Raw genomic sequence first — 19,337 nt, forward strand, 5'->3', positions numbered from 1 at the left:
TCCTCATTTTTATCATCCTCATCACTAGATGTTTCATATTTAGTGGAGGACTTTGATTTTACCTTCTTTTTGCCGTCCTTGGCCATGAGGCACTTGTGGCCGACGTTGGGGAAGAGGAGGCCTTTGGTGACGGCGATGTTGGCGGCGTCCTCGTCGGAGGAGGAGTCGCTTGAGCTTTCGTCGGAGTCCCACTCCCGACAAACATGGGCATCGCCGCCCTTCTTCTTGTAGTACTTCTTCTTCTCCTTCCTCTTGCCCTTCTTGTCGTAGTCCCTGTCACTATCACTTGATAATGGACATTTAGCAATAAAGTGACCGGGCTTACCACACTTGTAGCAAACCTTCTTGGAACGGGATTTGTAGTCCTTCCCCTTCCGTTGCTTGAGGATTTGCCGGAAGCTTTTGATGATTAGGGCCATCTCCTCGTTGTCGAGCTTGGAGGCGTCAATTGGTTGTCTACTTGGTGTAGACTCCTCCTTCTTCTCCTCCGTTGCCTTGAAGGCCACGGGTTGCGCCTCGGATGTGGAAGGCTCATCAAGCTCGTTGATCTTCTTGGAGCCCTTAATCATGCATTCAAAACTAACAAAATTCCCGATGACTTCCTCGGGGGTCATTTGTGTATATCTAGGATTGCCACGAATTAATTGTACTTGAGTAGGGTTAAGGAAAATAAGGGCTCTCAGAATAACCTTAACCACTTCGTGGTCATCCCATTTTGTGCTCCCGAGGTTGCGCACTTGGTTCACCAAGGTCTTGAGCCGGTTGTACATGTCTTGTGGCTCCTCCCCTTGGCGAAGACGGAAGCGACCGAGCTCCCCCTCGATCGTTTCCCGCTTGGTGATCTTGGTGAGTTCATCACCCTCATGCGCCGTCTTGAGTAGGTCCCAAATCTCCTTGGCGTTCTTCAACCCTTGTACTTTGTTGTATTCCTCCTTGCTTAAAGAGGCAAGGAGAATGGTTGTGGCTTGAGAGTTGAAGTGCTCGATTTGGGCCACTTCGTCCGTGTCGTAGTCCTCATCCCCTACGGACGGTACCTGTACACCATACTCAACAACATCCCATAATCTTTTGTGGAGAGAGGTTAGATGAAATCGCATCAAATTACTCCACATAGCATAATCTTCACCATTAAAAGTTGGTGGTTTGCCTAATGGGACGGAAAGTAAAGGTGTATGTTTAGGAATGCGAGGGTAGCGTAGGGGGATCTTACTATACTTCTTACGCTCTTGGCGTTTAGAAGTGACGGACGCCGCGTCGGAGCCGGAGGTGGAGGTCGATGAAGTGTCGGTCTCGTAGAAGACCACCTTCCTCATCCTTTTGTGCTTGTCCCCACTCCGATGCGGCTTGTGAGAAGATTTTTCCTTCTTCTCCTTATGGTGAGAAGAGGAAGATCTTTTCTCCTTCCGCTTGGAGGATTTCTTCTTCTTCTCTCTTCTCTTGGTGCGGGACTCTTCCGATGAAGATGAAGTGCTCCCTTGGCTTGTAGTGGGCTTGTCGTCGCCGGTCTCCATCTCCTTCTTGGCGTGATCTCCCGACATCACTTCGAGCGGTTAGGCTCTAATGAAGCACCGGGCTCTGATACCAATTGATAGTCGCCTAGAGGGGGGGTGAATAGGGCGAAACTGAAATTTACAAAAATAATCACAACTACAAGCCGGGGTTAGCGTTAGTAATAATAAATGAGTCCACAAGAGAGGGCGCAAAACAAATCGCAAGCAAATAAGGAGAGTGACACGCGGATTTGTTTTACCGAGGTTCGGTTCTCGCAAACCTACTCCCCGTTGAGGAGGCCACAAAGGCCGGGTCTCTTTCAACCCTTCCCTCTCTCAAACGGTCCCTCGGACCGAGTGAGCTTTCCTTCTTCTCAATCAACCGGGAACAAAACTTCCCCGCAAGGGCCACCACACAATCGGTGCCTCTTGCCTCGGTTACAATTGAGTGTTGATCACAAGAGCAAAAGAAAAAGAAAGAATGTGATCCAAGCGCAAGAGCTCAAAAGAACACGGCAAATCTCTCTCTCTAGTCACTAGGGTTTTGTGTGGAATTGGAGAGGATTTGATCTCTTTGAATGTGTCTAGAATTGAATGCCTAGGTCTTGTAAGTGGTTGAGAAGTGGGAAAACTTGGATAGCTATGAATGAGGGGTGGTTGGGGTATTTATAGCCCCAACCACCAAACTTGACCGTTGGCGGGAGGCTTCTGTTCGATGGCGCACCGGACAGTCCGGTGCACACCGGACAGTCCGGTGCCCCTGCCACGTCAGCGTTGCCGTTGGATTCTAGCCGTTGGAGCTTCTGACTTGTGGGCCCGCCTGGGTGTCCGGTGCACACCGGACATGCACTGTTTGATGTCCGGTGCACCGGTATGGGCAGCCCTGACGTCTGCGCGCGCTGCGCGCGCATTTAATGCACCGCAGAGAGCCGTTGGCGCCGCAGGGAGCCGTTGCTCCGCTGGCACACCGGACAGTCCGGTGAATTATAGCGGAGCGGCTGCCGCGCGAACCCGAGGCTGGCGAGTTCAGGAGGCCGAGCTTCCTTGGAGCACCGGACATGTCCGGTGCACACCGGACAGTCCGGTGAATTATAGCGCGCCGGCCTCCACGAATTCCCGAGGGCGAAGGATTGGAGTCTGAGTCCCCTGGTGCACCGGACAGGTACTGTTCACTGTCCGGTGGCACACCGGACAATCCGGTGCGCCAGACCAGGGGTGCCCTCGGTTGCCCCTTTGCTCCTTTATTGAATCCAAACTTGGTCTTTTTATTGGCTGAGTGTGAACCTTTTACACCTGTATAATCTATACACTTGGGCAAACTAGTTAGTCCAAAGATTTGTGTTGGGCAATTCAACCACCAAAATTATATAGGAACTAGGTGTAAGCCTAATTCCCTTTCACAGACCCATCCGATTTATTACCATCATCCACGGTCGAAGCCGCCAAAAAATTAGTAGTGGCGGTTGCGTGCGCAGGCCCAAAATCTTGAACCTGCGCAGCAACCAAGATTCAGCAACAAAACCAAAATTCCCTAACTACTCACACCCACTACGCCACCTGCGAAGACCCAGCCGTCGCGGGAGCCTCCGCTGTCGCCTCCGCCGCCACCGTCACAGGATCCTCAGCCCTCAGCGCAGTAGTTGGTGGCGGGCCTTCGCCGGCCGCAGCGGCTACGGGGGCATCAGGAACGCCTTCGGCGGTCTTCGGGGGCGGGCCTCCGCCGGCCGCAGCAGCTGCGGGGGCATCAGGGGCGCCTTCGGCGGTCTCCGGGAGCGGCTCCAGGGCGGCCTCCGCCGGGTTCGACTCTGGGTCAGGCAGCGTGCTGTTCAAAGCCCCAAAGTCATCCACCCTCTCACCACGCGCCGCCTGAGACACAACACACAAATTCAGCAAACCCATACATAGCCCACATCCAACACCAAACAAAAGCCAAACATTACCTGACCCCTCGCCGTCTCGGCCCGTTCCCTGACCACCTCTCGACCGTGGGGGCCCCACATCCGGTCGTAGAGGGCTCCGGCAGATTCCTTCACTATAGGGTCCTCGACCTTGTAGATATCACGCTCGAAATCCTCATCAGCTTGGTCGAAGACTTCATAGTGCCGGCACCCTTCGCGAGAAAGCGCGTTCATCGCCCCCTCGCAGGTGACCAGGGAAGCATAAGACATAAACCCCTCCACGATAGTGGGGGAGCGCCTGCAACTCCTCCTGTACCCACTCCAGGCAGCGAAGTCCGGGCTCTCGGTCCGGCACTTCGAATTCAGCGGTCCACGCGCCCAGCTCATGGTACGAATCCATAAGCTGTTTGCGTGTCCGCTCTGCCTCCGTGCGCGTCACGGCCTCGGCCCTCTCCACACGGCTTTGCAGGGCGCTGAGCCGCCCCTCCAACTGCTCGGCGCGCTCCCTGGCAAGACTGCCCTCCACCCGCGCCAAAGTGGCCTCCGCCTGCGCAGCCTGCGCCTTGGCGAGGGCCTCATTGGCCTCCCTCCTCTCCTCCGCCAGTTGGCGCCGGAGGTCAGTCTTTTCCCCCTCCAGCGCGGCCACCTTGTTCGCCAGCTTGCGGCACTTACTGTCAGCGGCCGACTTCTCCCGGACGGCGTCAGCATGTTGCGTCCGAAGTCTCTCGACTTTGGCAGACACAACTGTCGTGAGGGCCCCCGACGCCGCGCGGTCTACGAAGTCAGCCGCCTGCAAAAACACATAAGACCACAGCCCCAACGAAGCTAAAAAAAGCGAAGTCTAGCTCAACGTACCTGATTTAGCGCCTCCTTCATCTCCTTCAGCCAGCGGGACACAGCACCCGCCTCGTCCCTCACAGCAGTGAGTGCCGGCATCTCGCCGCCGGCACTAAGAGCACCACCCTTCGCCGTTGGCACTACGGCAGCCGCCGTGGTCGGCGCGGCAGGCGAAACAATGACAAGTTGGCCTTCGTCCGACCCTGTGACGTATCAACAAATTACAAAAAAAAGAAGAAGAAATCGAGCCAACGGCTTACCAACAAGATAGTCTTCCACACTAATGTCGGTGGCGAAGTCGGCGACGCGCTTGCCCGGCGGCGGCAACCCTCGGGCCGCCTTCGTGGCCTCCGGCACCCTGCCGGACGCCGGTGCAGCCTTCGCAGACTTGGAACCACCGGCGGCAGCCGCAGCCTCCGGCGCCCTGCTGGATGCAGGGACGGCCGACTTCGCCGCCAACGGCGGCTGGCTTCCGTCGGGGGCAGCAGCCTTCGCAGCCCCCCGCTGCCTCTTCGGCCTGGCTTCATGAAGCCTGACAACCGCCTGGCGCTTCTGTGCAGCTCCTTGGCGATCCTTGTCCATCACTGCTGACACAACAGCAGCAATATTCCGCCCGTAAGGAAACACTTTCCATTCACGAACCATGTGAGATGTAAAAAAGTCTTCGCCGGTCGCGCGGGGGATAGGAACATTCCTAGGCCACCAACCCCCGATAACCCTCAGCATCCGCGCCGAAGACTCCCGGAGCTCGGGCGAAGACATCCTTCCTCCCGGGGCCGCGCATGTCCTCATCAATTCTCTAGCAAAACCATCGGAAACCCCAAGTCCTCCCATAGCAGTACCTAGTTTCCTCTTCTTAGAGGACGGGGCGGCCGCCGGCGCGGGGTCGTCTCCAGACTCTACCACCGGTTTCTTCCCGCGACGATCCACATCGTCTTGGCCGGGATAACCGCCATATGGCAGTCGATTCAATTCAAAAACCCTGTTCAAACGGTCATTCGACCCGCGGATATCCCAGCTACGTTGGCCCTCTGTCCTCGGCACGTACCGACCAACGATCCGCACCGCCCCATCCTCCGCCTCACGCACAAAGGCGGCCGGATCACGGCTCTGCAGATCCAGCGCGAAGACAGGACTTCGCACCAGCTTCCCACCATGGGAAGGCATCCGGCGAGGGCACACTTCGCCCAACGCCCAGCCATGCGCCAAAGGCCATACCCCGTACGCCACATACTCCTCAACCAAATCGCGCCCACTGCTCAGGCCGGCGGCGCACCGAAGGGCCCCTTCGTCCGCATCCTCCTCTGCCACTTCAAAAGGCGGGTATGCTGAGTAAAAATGCGAGCACATCTCGGACATGGGGAGCCCCGGATGGTATTCGACGGTACCCTCCACAACGTAGAACCAAAACTCGTGCCAATTGCCCCACTTGTTGCGGGCGCAAGGAACTAACTCAACTACCTCCATCGTGGTCTTGCCGGTCTTCGGCGTAAATGTACAGGACCCAAACTGGGCAACTTCATCTCCAATCATCCTCTTCTGCCAGTGCAGGCAATAATACTTCGCGAAGACTTCGACTGATGGTTGTCCGCCGTACGAAGTCATCGCCCAGACATACTTCGACAGAGCCACCACGGCATTCGGAGTCAGCTGATGGATCTGAACGTTAAATCTGCGCAGGACCTCTCCAACAAATCGGTGCGCAGGCAGGCGGAGACCGGCGGTGAAGAACGCCTCGAACACAACCAACTTGCCCTCCGGCTCGGGGACTTCCTCCGTCCCCGGGACACGAGCGACTCCGCCGCCAAAGTAACCCAGCCGCTGCATATCTTGCACGTGGGCCGACGACATCCGCGACACACCAAAATCCACCGTGTCGCCGGCGCGCAACTCCTCCGCCGCCAAAGTACTCAGCGTTTCCTCAGACGACGCGTCGGCCGGCGACGTAGCGGCAGCGGAAGAAGAAGAGGTCGGCATCGCTACGTACCGTCGGCGGCGGCGGGCGGTCTGCTTCACTCGAGCCAGATCTCCGGCGAACAAGAGCAAGGAGGGCAGACGAGCAGCAAGACGGTGGAAAAGGCGGCTAGGGTTTTCACGGAGCGCGGAAAGTGAAGTTCAAAACGCGCCGCCCCTCGCCCCCTTTTATACACAGGGTGCGGCGCTTCGGGAAACCCGTAGTCCAACAGTACGGTGTCAATCAACGGTCATGTCAAAAACCCCCGCGGAACCACTTCGAGCGAGGGCAGCGTCTCCGCCATCTAGCGACGTCTTCGGCACCAGATGACTTAGTCGAACTGGTCCCTCGGAGGGCAAATGTTGGGGCGAAGGCGAAGACGCCACCCTTCGCTCGAAGTCTTCGTCGTGGTCGTTGGTCCAACGGAGACAAGACAACGGGCAGGGACACCCTTCGCCAGATACGACATCGGACGAAGACCTGTGACGAGGTCATCCCACCGTGTGGCCTCGTCCAGCATGGAGGCCCACGTGTGATCCGGCCCATTGTAACGGGCCCTGCGTGGCCGCTGCGTGTTACGGGCCTAATTTGTAAAGGCATCCCTGTAATTACAGTATGTAACCCTGCTTTATGGGAATATTCTGGGGATAACCTAGGTGTCTGAGGGCACATGCGTCCTTACCCCAGGACGCTGGGCACTCAGATACCTATAAATACCCCCGCACAGTGCCCGTGAGAGGCTAGATTAATAGAGCTATTACCATCTTGTGCGAGAACCCTGTTTACGTCACTACACCTACCGTTGGATCCCCTTGCAACAGAGAGCAAGTTCCAACATGTCTATCTAGTAGTATTTACTTATTGTTGTTAGTTTGGGTGAAGTTGGGCTCATGCTTAGGGTTTAACTTTTGTTGGAATTTTGGAAAAGCCCAAGTCATCCCCTCTTAGGCATCGTGATCCTTTCAATTGTTATGATCAACGATTTTCCGAGAGTTTAGATTGTTTGGACAACACATAGATCAACATGTTTGTGCATAGCGCATGAATTATTCTGATAATCGTCCCTTTTCACACCATATGGTACTATTCGGTTCTCCGTGTAACTTGGTTTTGCAGGAAATTTTGGAAATGATATGGCTTAAATATAGCAGCTAAGGATGGTATTTGGTGATGGAGGCCATTGTGATAAAGGGTCATACTATCTTGCATTTAATATGATTATCTATGACGATTTCATTTCCTTGTCATAGTATTCGTCCATGTATTAAATGTGATTAAATAACTTTCCTTAGAAAAATTAAGAGTTGTTTTTCTAATTGTTGCACCTATAAAGATTATAATCATCATTTGGTAGGTCCGTCAAAGCAGAGTGCCTTCGGTTGTCTTGGTCTAATAGGATAGATGTGAGACATCTGCATGCATAGTGTTAGTTTGCTTAATGAGGCTATACAATCAGATTTAGGCCTTGAGCATGATGTTAGGAGCCGGGGCATTAGATGCCACCCAACAAATAAGATTCATATAGGATGTGATTAACAAATGTTGCTTGCCTATGTCATTATGCTCTAGGCATGATGCCAAAGCTCACTATAAGTTACAAAACATATATCTTATCCACTATACGTCGTTAGAGGGAAGATGATTTCAAATCATAAAGTGGAAGATTTTTTTGTTAAATTGTTTAATAAAATATTGAAGTTAATATAGTGTTGAACTTTGATTTTATTTGTTGTAGCGATGGCACCTAATGCTCTTATAAGTTTTAATTTGTGATCAATTCTTGACAAAGAAAAACACACCGGAACAAACTCTATCGATCGGTACCATGATTTGAAAATTATTCTCAAGCAAGATAAAAGGAGTATGTTCTTGAGACTCCCTATCTTGATTAGCCAGTGAAGAATGCAAGTGATGCTGACCAAAGTACTTATGAGAAACATACAAATGACTCCCTAGATGTTAGTTGCCTCATGCTTGTCACTATGTCATTTGAGCTTTAGAAGCAATATGAGGATGCAGATACCCACACTATGATTGTGAGACTTCATGTCTTGTTTTTCATGAAGGCTAACTAAAGGAAGTCCAGTCAGTCCTCATGTAATCAAGATGATGGGTTACAATGAGAGTCTTAGTGCACTTGGTTTCACTCTTCTTGATGAGATGTCTATGGATGTGATCCTCCCGTCTCTTCCTCTAAGTTATGAGCCGTTCATTTTTAAAATTTCACATGAATAACATAGAGGAGACCTTAGGTGAGTTGCATGGAATTCTTAAGGTATTTGAGGAGAGCACTAACAAGAACTCTAATTATGCAATGATGGTTCAAAAGGATATAAAAAATTGGAAACACTTTGTCAAGGGTAAGGGCAAGGGCAAGGCTAAATATAAGATCTCAAAGCCAAATGCAAAGTCCAAGTCCTAAAGACAAATGTTTCCATTGTGGCAACTTGGGCATCGATCTAGAATCTACAAGAAGTACTTAGAAGACAAGAAAAGGAATGAAAATGGGACCTCTACTTTAGGTATATATGTCATTGAAATTAATCTTGTTGTTTCTTATAGTGAATCATGGTATTTGATACTAGATTGATGGTCCATACTTGCAAATCATTACAAGGACTAAAAGTACTAAATTTTTTGCAAGAGGTGTGTTGAATGTGCACACTAGAAATGGAGCAAAGGTTGTTGTGATGGCCATTGATACTTATCATTTATCATTACCCTCAAAATTAGTTTTGGAATTAAATTATTGTTATTATATTATGGCTTTGTGTAGTAACATTATATCTTCTTCATGTTTAGAGAAAGATGAATATAATAATTGAGAACAAATGTTGTTCCATTTATTTGAATAACATGTTTTATGCATGATGTCCATTAGTATTATATACCCTAGATCTTGATGATAAGCATGTTCCTAACATTAATATGAAAAGGCTCCAACCTAATGATTTGAACCCCACTTTTATTTGGTAGTCAATTAGCTCATATAAATGAGAAACCAATATAGATGTTGCATAAAGATGGTTTTCTCAACTCTTTTGATTTAGAATCATTTGAGACTTTTGAGTCATGCTTTCTTAGCAAGATGACTAATGTGCCTTCACTGATCAAACTGAGATAACAAGTGACTTGTTGGGTATAGTACATAGTGATGTATGTGGACCAAGAGTTCAGTGGCCAGAGGTGGTTTCCAATGCTTCATCATTTTTACTGATGAATTTAATAGATATGGATATATCTACTTAATGAGACACAAGTTTGAATCATTTAAAATACAAAGAATTTAGAATGAGGTACAAAATCTCTTGTGCAAACAATTAAGTTTCTATGATCGGACCATGGAGGCAAATATTTGAGCCACAAGTTTGGAAATTATCTAAAACAATGTGAAATTGTTCCACAAATGACTTCACCTGGTACACCTCAATAAAATGGGGTCTCTGAGTAGAGGAAACAAACTTTGTTAGACATGGTTCGGTCAATGATGAGCCAAGCTAAACATTCATTGTCCTTTTAAGGATATGCTCTATAAACTTCTATGCTTACACTAAAAAGAGATCCATTTAAATTGATCGATAAGACACCATATGAGATATGGACCAGGAAACATCCTAGATTGTCTTTCTTTAAGATATAGGGTTGTGAGGCTTATGTGAACCATTTGACGTCTGATAGATTCCATCTCAAATCTAATAAATGCTTATTTTGTGGGGTATCCAAGGGAAACCAAAGGATATTATTTCTATACCGAGAAGAAGACAAAGTGCTAACTATCTAGAACGGTGTGTCTTTGGAGAAAGAGTTTCTCTCAAAAGGAGTTAGTGGGAGCATGGCAAAAACTTGGATAAATTCTAGAAACACTTGAAAATGTTTAACCCCTACCGTTACTCTATAGGAAATACAAGATGTTGTACAACCAATTGTCGAGGCACCACCCTGCATAGGTATAAGAGGGTACATCATGCTAACGATAGGTTATCGCTCCTAATCATGGGACAACATTGCATGCTACTGTTGGACAATGATGAGCCCTCAAACTACATGGAAGTAGTGGTGTAATCAGACTCTAAGAAATGGTTTGGAGCAATGAGATTTGAAATATAATTCGTGCATGATAATCAAGTTTGGAACTTGGTTGATCCATCAGATGGTGTTTTTGATCATAGTCGTCTACGTATGAATCTAATGAGCCATACACTAAAGTGGAATATTGTTGAATATATGCACAAAAGGTAATCATGATCTATGAGAATGTTAATGAGCCTTTAGGGTAAAAGCTCATCAGCAAGAGTTTATACGAAGAGGCTAGCGTACTAGAGAATCTCATATGAGCCACCTCTCCCTAGACTTACAGCGCCCAAGACATCGCTACTGTTTCTCTCATTGCGCGTGCAGTGCTATTACAATGGTGTCACGATGTCTTTTATCCCCGCATGTGGGTACCGTAGAACATTGCTACTATTGATGCGATGTTGATCAATAACAAACCTATTGCGATGTTGATCAATAACGAACCTATTGTTGTTGTGATGTTGATCAATAACAAATCTATTGCGATGTTGATCAATAACGAACCTCAAGAGCACAGGTGAATGTGTAGCTATTACTAGTATGCGTGAATGTTCAACAAATCCTTGACTAATGCTAACAATTTATGATTCTCTTCTCGCATGATATCTTGATTAAACATGATAGGTATGACCTTGTGTGATGTATATTTTACTGTCAAGTCATGCATACAAATATTCAGACTAGTAGCGTGTAGTGTCTATCTCTCGTCCTACACTCAGAATCTCAACAATTCGGAATAGTGAGAACTACAAAGCTGATGCGACGCCAAATAACAAAATAAAGAGCAACAACCGCGCCAAAAAGAGGGCAATAAAAATGGACCAAAGAGCAGGGCAGCATTCCATCATCATCAAATAGGAAGCAAGCTTTTGTTCTTATCAATTAGCACAAACAAATTTTATTAGATAAAAAACATGAGTTAGTTAGATGGTATGAATAATTAGGTCCCAAGTTTGAATCCCAATAAGAACGAATTTCAGGCTAAGGTTAAAAACAGTTACTCGCTGGTTCCCTAGGCACATGATATGGACTGAACTATGAGAGGTGGATCATCGTGTAGAGACTTAGAGGACTCAAAGCACGAGTAAAGATCTGACCTATAGGGACGAACTCTCCTGCTGCATGGGATGACACATTTAGTAGACATTCTCAGTTAGGACTCCGATTGAGCTTCTTTTTAATATAATATCGTAGAGGCAGTCTTTCTCCTACCCAGCCGAGAGAGATTTTTTATGGTATTACAGTAGCAATAGTATTTACAGTTTAGGGCTTGTTCGGTTAGCTCTCAATCCATGTGGATTGAGTGGGATTGAATGAGTTTGAATCCCAAACAAGTCAAACTTCTTCTCAATTTTTTTCAATCCCATCCAATCCATGTGTATTGGAAATAACCGAACAAGCCCTCATATGTTTACAGGTGAAACGGAAACAGCATGGCGCAGCTTGATTCCCCCATTTTATTGTGCAGAGAAGCGATCCACAAATCACTTGCTGGGAATCTCTATTGTTTTACGGCACTAGTTACTGGTTTTGCTAAGACACATAGAGCGGTTCAGGGGCCGTTTTCCTTTGTATCCTGATAAAAGAAAAGGAATTGTCAGAAAAACGGAGGAAATATAAAATCTTTGACGACACTCAATGTACATCAGTGACAAAGATAGAGCAAACTGGACAGAGATATGCTTACCTTGTGGGGGCATAAACTTGTGTTACAAGGGGTGAATATATAGGGAATTTTAGTCATAATCACTATTTTACAATTTTGAGCCCCTTATATATGTGCATAGTAGTGGCCTCGTTTCATAATAAAAAATGGGTGCACCTATATTGTTGAAACATTACCCTAATTCCCCCACGTTATACTGTTACCACTATTGTCAACTTACCAAAGAGCAACATTGTCAACTGAAACATCATACTATCATAAGTTTGTCTAGATCAGGAACTTAATAAGATGCAGAGCAAACATAATAAGCAACCGGCAACTTTATGCACAAAATGTGTTATTTTGTTTGTCAATGTTTAGTGATGAAAACTGCAAACTACTACATCCGTTCACAAATATGGCACTGTTGACTTTTTTTTGAAACCTTTGACCACTCTTATTCAAAATATTTATTCAAAAATGTAAAATTTTAAGTCAACCACAGACTACCTTAAGTGATAAAACAAAATACAACAAAATAAATTATAACTCGTTATTTTTTGAATAAGACGAGTGGACAAAGATTTCAAAAAAGTCAATGGTGTCATATATTTATGAACGGGAGTATCATACAAAGATATCAATGCGATAATTCTGTTGTCACAAGCTTGATTTCAGAAGGAAAATAGTACCAGCCACATCCCATTCAAGATCGAATACAGAATTTATAAGCATTTCTAAACTCAAATAATACTGATAGTCAATTATGCCAAGACCTTCTACGGACAATGGAAAATCAAAATAGTATTATAAATAAAGAATTCTTCAATAATACCATTATGAATATGAACTAACCAGTTGTCTTCGGACCATTTACATCCTTCAGTATCCACTACATGTAAGCTGAATGCATGTCTTGACGCTGGAGAAAGGTTCTCAAAACTGTACACAAAAAGTCATAACACTATTAATTTGAAACAATACATCTCAAGTAGGAAGAATTAGCAATATAAAGGAGAATCACCTCTGATGTATAAGATCTCCATGTATAACCACCAAAGCACCAGATTTTACTTCCAGCGGTACAAATTCTTTCTGATCATAGACTGGGGAGGGCCGATCAAAATGTGTACCATTTTCATCTCTGACCATACGTCTCACCAAACCCTCTAATACAAAACACAAAAGTTAAAAATTAAACTTAGTCCTGCCTTCCAAGACGTTCTTAGGCATAAAGTAATTGTGTTAAAAAATACTTTTATGTGATCCTGGAATTGCCCACAGGCAACCATTGTTGATTGTTGCATCTTCAAGTGCAAGCCACAGCCCTGTGCATGTACGAGGTTCCGTGTAAAGGAATGTATTATCCTGGTGCGGCACGACCTCACCACCAATACCTGGTTGCTATCAAAAAGAAGAAGAAAAAACTAAGAATTTAAGAAATAACATATAATGTTAGCAAAAATAGAGTCCAAACAATCTACCTTAAATATGTACATAGATTGAATGACTGCAGGCCTCTTGTAGCCTAAAGAAGAGAACAAGCTTGCAACACTCTCTGAGAAAGAAAACTTTTTGAACACCGGATCAAGTTCATGTAATGCTGCATATCAGGAAAGATGGCGAAGGTAAGATACATCAAGCCCTGTTGTTCAGGACTTCAGGATATGCTGGACAGTGGACACCATTGTTTCTTAAACAGCTTACATAATACATTCACAACATGGAAGATAATATACACTGTAAAGCAGAAGCAAGCAAACAGGAGCGGTCTATCTAAAAAATGATGGGGGTTATAACATAACACCACTATAGAAAACAAATTGAATCATAAATATTTAAGATAGCTAGATTACACAAACTACAAATATTGATAACAAATAACTCTATAGCGGTGCATTTAGAATAAACATAACATAACTAGATTAAATGCAACAAATTTGTTATTTTTAAGAATATTACCACCAGAAACTCTAAAATTCGTTTAAAAGTGGAAATGTGGAATCTCTTTAGAAGTTATATTTTATCCTCTTTGTGTAGAGACAGAGGTATAATAACATACTGTTATTACAATACTTCAATAACAGAAGGTGATGATAATTTTCTTACGATATTAACAAAAGATTGAGCCCCACATATGAAACAAAAGTAGGTATAAATGCTTTCTAGCTGAATATGACAACACAATGCCCATACTTACCATGCCCAACTTTATTAATTGAAAGTTCTTTCGGCTGTTTCAAGCATCCATCATCTCCATATGCCTTTTCTGTGAGTGAAAGTGTCAAAGGAAAAAAAATGAGGCTTTCAAGCAGGAATAGAAAAATCTCAGTATCAAGTAAAAAGTTTTCACAGACGTACATCTACAAAAACACTAAAATAAGTCGGTGAATGAAGTACAGCTATTTGCACATAGTCCAAGGCAGTATCAAATCCTAATTCGAAAAATGGATTTAATAGAATTGTGACATATTCATATTAGTCATTTAGTCTGAGGGGAACAAATCACGTACCCTCAAAGAAGAATGAGATATTCTCAGCACTCTTAAAGAAGTAGTCGTCCTTTAACTGCCGCTGCAATGGAAAACAACTTACCATTGCTAAATCTGAGCATGCACAACTGATATTTGCCATCACCCCGAAACAAGTTTGTAAAACTGCCATCAGACCCCACATTTCATATACACAGATGGACTCATGGACTCATGGACCCACAATTCATAGACACAGGCGTAATTATAACAAGCATAATTATAACAGGCAACGTTTCAAGTGGCAAAATTCCTATTATTTCCACCAAGCAATGGAATTTTCAAAAAGATAAAGATGTAGGTGTTTCGGCAACAGGGTTTGTATGAGAAGAAGGAAAGGAGCGTAACAAACGCATGGATCGAGACTAGCCCAATCGAAGTGGATGGCATACATGATCCTTGGTGGAGAACACCGCGGAGTTGGCGCCATCGAACCCAGCGACAAGGTCGGCCATGCGGTCCCGCATCTCCCGCACCTCCTCCGCGCTCGAGAACGAGTCCATCACGAGGTACCCTGGAACCAACCAACGAGATTAAGAGTTAGGGTTTCCGCTCAATCCGAGCAGCGACATTCGCCTCCGGTTGCCGGGATACCAGGAGCGCGAGGACGAGAGAATAGGCCTGAGTGCGGACAAGCGGTCGACGCGCTCACCATTGGCCTCGAAGAAGCTGAGCTGGTCGGCGGTGAGGCTACTGGCTGGCGGCATAGCGGCGGGCGGACGCGGAAGCGGAGGCGGAGGAAAGGGATGGGTTGACCGGAATAGTGGAGTGAAGGGTACGGAACTTCTTCTCGAGACGCTGCTTGGGGTTGGACCGTTGGTACATATGACAATATGGACCCGATGTTGTTCGGTTGCAAGCAAATTGGAGGAAACTAAGGGCGCGTTCGTTTTGGCCGGTTTGGCTCTTTACGGGCCTGGTTCCGGGGAAAGAAATGATCAGTTTTGAATTGAGCTGTCTATCCAAAAGGTGTTCGTTTAGGTCTGGAAAGAAATGAACTAGTTTCGAATTGGCTCGGTTTGGACTTTTTTCTTCCACCACTGTCCGGCATTAATCCTGGTCTGGTGCCCTCCGGATCCAATCTGTAACACTGGCGGCGGAGGAGGCGAAGAGACGACTGCGCCAGGTGGCAGTGTGGCGGCGCAAAGTGATGGCGTGGCGGCGCGAAGCAGCGACGACGGCCACCCTCCCCGCTGCCTTCTCACCAGTAAGCTCTCGTCGATGCTTTCAAACTTCACGGTGGTCCATCCGGTGGCGCTGCTTGGAGGCGAGGACATTGAGGCGCGCGAGCAACGCCTTCCGGGAGGCGTCGGCCTTGGCCTCGAACTTGGGGAGCGTGTAGCGGTGGGGAGAGAGCCACACGAGCTTGAGTGCGGGGCGGGGGCGGCGCGTGCAGATGCCCAGCTACTGGTGCCGGGTGGGGAATGTTGGGGTGGGATCGTCCGGGTGGAGCGCGACGAAGGAGCGGGAGAGGTTACCGAGCGTGGTTCGCTTGGACGACGGCGGGAGCGATGGCACGATCTTGCAGATGCCGAATGGCGCCGCGACAGGCTCGATCTTGAGGAGGTAGGCGATGGGGTCGGCGAACTCAGCCACGGTGGGGCGGAACTCGGGCGCCAGAGGGAGAGACTTGAGCCACGGGGGTACCAGCTCCCCTTGCGAGGACGCCATGACGGCCGATGATCCTTGGCCACGCGGGGATCAATCTTGCGGGCGGCTCTAATCGCGCATTTGGTTGGAGCAGAGTGGAACAGAGCGGAGCAGAGGAGGGCTTTGGCCTTTGGGAATTGGGAGGGGAACGTGAGTGGAGTGGAGACTGGAGAACGGGAGGGCGAAGGGGAGCGTGCCTGCTTTACAGAAACTGCTGCTTCAGTTGCATCCATAATCATTCGCTTTTTGTATAAATATTTTTTCATTTGTCCTGATTCATTTGTGTGCCTATATTCATGTGTTTGAGTCCCTCAGAGAATTATTACTTCATGAATTAATTGTACACTTTAGGATCATGTATGTCAGCTCCTTATTTCAGTTTTGTTACATGTAGATCCCTACAATGCCGATTAGAGTTGGGGAAGGCGAACCTCTTCCTTCTTGGGATCCGGTACCAACTCCAAAAGGTACTGAATTTTGTCTATGTATACATAGTTTGCTTTAGTTTGTAGTAGTTTGCTTTAGTCCTTATTACTTGTACTTTTCAATCTATACATGGTTTGCTTTAATTCTGTTTTTATATTCAGCTTATATATGACGATAAGTCTATATTATTTAGTTCTACAATGAGTATCTCATTGCGGGATCGTATTAGAAAGAGGAGGGAAGAAGAAGATGATGACATGATGATATTTATTTTCCCCGCCTTATATCTGATGGGTTCTACTAGAGGTGGGGGACAAAAGAAGAAATGTCATACCTCAGATGAGACAAGCGAGGTTAAGGTTCGTCGACTCCTTGAGGGACATGTCAAGAACTGTCAAGTTACATTTCGGATGGAACCACACATCTTCAGAGAGCTTGCAACTTATCTTAGAAGGAGAAGGATCATTGTTGATACAAGGATCACGGTCGAGGAGAAGTTGGGGTTCTTCTTATACATGCTAAGTCGCAACGCCTCATATCAGGATCTCCAAGTGTATTTTGGGCACAGTAATGACACCTTCCATCATCACATCAACCACTTCTTCAATAAGGTCATTCCTGTCCTATCTCGTCGCTTCATTCAGCCTCCTGATCCTAATCAAGTGCATCAAAAAATCCAAGATAATCCTAGATTCTATCCATTCTTCAAGAATTGTCTTGGTGCCATTGATGGAACTCACATTCCTATTTCCATATCTCCTGAGAAACATTCTCCTTTTCGAAATCGGAAAGGAACACTAAGCATAAATGTGATGGTGGCATGTGATTTCGATCTCAATATCACTTTTGTTTCTAGTGGATGGGAGGGATCAGCCACAGATTCTAGAGTGCTAAGATCAGCTATGAGCAAGGGTTTCCAGGTACCTCCAGGAAAATTCTATCTAGTTGATGGAGGGTATGCAAATACTCCATCTTTTCTTGCTCCATACCGAGGAGCTCGGTACCACTTAAAGGAATTTGGGGCTGGACATCGAAGACCACAGAACCTAAAGGAGCTCTTCAACCATCGCCACGCACTTCTGAGGAACCATGTGGAAAGGGCTTTGGGGTGCTTAAAAAGCACTTCCCCATTCTCAAAGTTGCCACGCTCCACACACTGGAAAACCAAGTAAAGATACCTATAGCTGCTGCCATCTTCCACAATCTAATCCGATCACTTCATGGTGATGAGGATTGGTTAGATCATCAGCCGAATAATATTGATCCATCAAACTTTGTTGCCCTACCAAGTGGTGATCAAATGAGTGACCCAGGCACTACACAAGGCAATGCTTTAAGAGATACCATCGCCCAAGAAATGTGGGCTCAATACCAATAACATCTAAATTAGTATTTTCGTGGTTGAATAAGTTGTAATAATTTAATTAGTAGTATTGTAACATGTAAAACAACACTTTAAGTTAGTAGTATTGTAAAATGTAATAAGTTTTTTCTTTAAAAAGCTATGGTTGGAAAAGGCTCCCCAAGGTTCAACATAGGTGGTTCCCCAAAGTTGCGTAGGTTCATTCCTACAACAAGTGCTACTAAAAAGAAGACTTCTCCTAAATGCAGTGGGGCAAAAAAGAGTGGAAGTTCTCCAAGAGGTATTGTGTTCAATGTTTCTTCATGCTTTCTTGTAAGTTTTGTATTACTGATGTGTGACCATTGTTTATGTAGTAGTGAAACAAAGAGCGGATTGGAATCCAGGCCTTGAGAGGTCTCTTGTTGACATTCTCCATGAATTTAAAGATAGTGGATATAGAGGTGACAGTGGTTGGAACTCCGAAGGGTGGAATAGAATGGTCAAGGAGTTTCATGTGAGGAACAAGTATGTCTCCTTTACAAAGTCTCAAATTCAGGAAATTATCTTTATCCCTTGTGTCATTGTGTGTCACTGTCCCCATATGTCATACATATAAAAAAATTCCTATATACCACTTCATGGCACACAAGGGATGAAAATAAATTTTGATGGCATACATGGAATTAGTCCATTTATAATTCGTTGTCTTTTTATACCAAGTTTGATCGAACCGTCTTATTCAATGTTCTACCATTCCCGTTCTACCACCATTCTCATTCCCATGTTCTGTCTTTCTCATTCCCCCCTCCCCGCAAAGCTTATTCCCATTCTCATTCCCACGTACAGCCCACGTAGCTAAAATTAAAAAGTACACATGTCCTCAAGGGGCTTTGAACCCATTACCTCTCAAGCAAAGTCCAAGAGTAGCTACCACTACACCACATGTGTGTTTATGTCTGCATCTATGACAAGAAACACATCTACTACATCTCTCACCAAGCTCACTTGCTACCCTTGCACAATGTGTAGTAGTAGATAAGTATCACCGAGATTCTTAAATTATATTTTTGGATGAAGGTAATATTATTTAAAGAAGAGCTTTGCATGCAATTTTTTTGTTTGAATAATGTTTTGTACTTAAATTCCATTTTTGCATGTGTGACATTTAATCTTCGTAATATTTTTTCCATGGATCAGACTTGTGAGTCATTTTCATAAACCAACGCCAAGCATGAATCCATGTTTCTTACTTGAAACCCCGAACAAACACCATGAGCAGGAGGCACTCGCGTTGGCATCGCTCATCGATGACGAGAAGAAGCTTGGCGGCTGTCAGTTCGACCTCTAGAAGCAGCCCTACGTGGTCGCATGCGCCGCTGTGTACGATAAGCTCCCGCGAAGCCGTCACTTGGACGCGGTCCAGAGCAGTTGCACCGCGCTGTCCATCGTTAAGCAGGGGGCCTCATGGTTGTCGCCAACGTCGACGACTC

General features: G+C 46.2%; 1 protein-coding gene and 1 long non-coding RNA gene across 3 annotated transcripts; one reads left to right on the forward strand and one right to left on the reverse strand.

The window, feature by feature from the left end:
* Positions 1-11,458: 11,458 nt before the first annotated feature.
* On the reverse strand, positions 11,459-15,353 carry LOC100273407 (Phytanoyl-CoA dioxygenase). Of its 2 annotated transcripts, NM_001147844.1 has the most exons (9): positions 15,082-15,193; positions 14,822-14,943; positions 14,412-14,472; positions 14,099-14,167; positions 13,383-13,501; positions 13,155-13,302; positions 12,923-13,067; positions 12,754-12,840; positions 11,459-11,829 (listed from the first exon to the last, which is right to left on the reverse strand). In NM_001147844.1, the coding sequence occupies exons 1-9, from the start codon at positions 15,134-15,136 to the stop codon at positions 11,787-11,789; spliced, it is 849 nt and encodes a 282-aa protein (NP_001141316.1). In that variant the 5' UTR covers positions 15,137-15,193; the 3' UTR covers positions 11,459-11,786. The 2 variants fall into 2 exon arrangements, with proteins under 2 accessions (NP_001141316.1, XP_008667663.1); XM_008669441.4 differs by lacking the exon at positions 11,459-11,829 and having other exon boundaries at positions 12,490-12,840; positions 15,082-15,353.
* A 1,165-nt stretch (positions 15,354-16,518) lies between these two features.
* Positions 16,519-18,307, forward strand: LOC103643877 (uncharacterized). Its single transcript, XR_561352.2, has 3 exons — positions 16,519-16,546; positions 18,008-18,148; positions 18,222-18,307. It is a non-coding gene; the product is annotated as an uncharacterized lncRNA (long non-coding RNA).
* The last annotated feature ends 1,030 nt before the right edge of the window (positions 18,308-19,337 follow it).

The sequence above is a fragment of the Zea mays genome, chromosome 1, assembly GCF_902167145.1.
Source record: "Zea mays cultivar B73 chromosome 1, Zm-B73-REFERENCE-NAM-5.0, whole genome shotgun sequence".
NCBI classification, from domain to species: Eukaryota; Viridiplantae; Streptophyta; class Magnoliopsida; order Poales; family Poaceae; genus Zea; species Zea mays.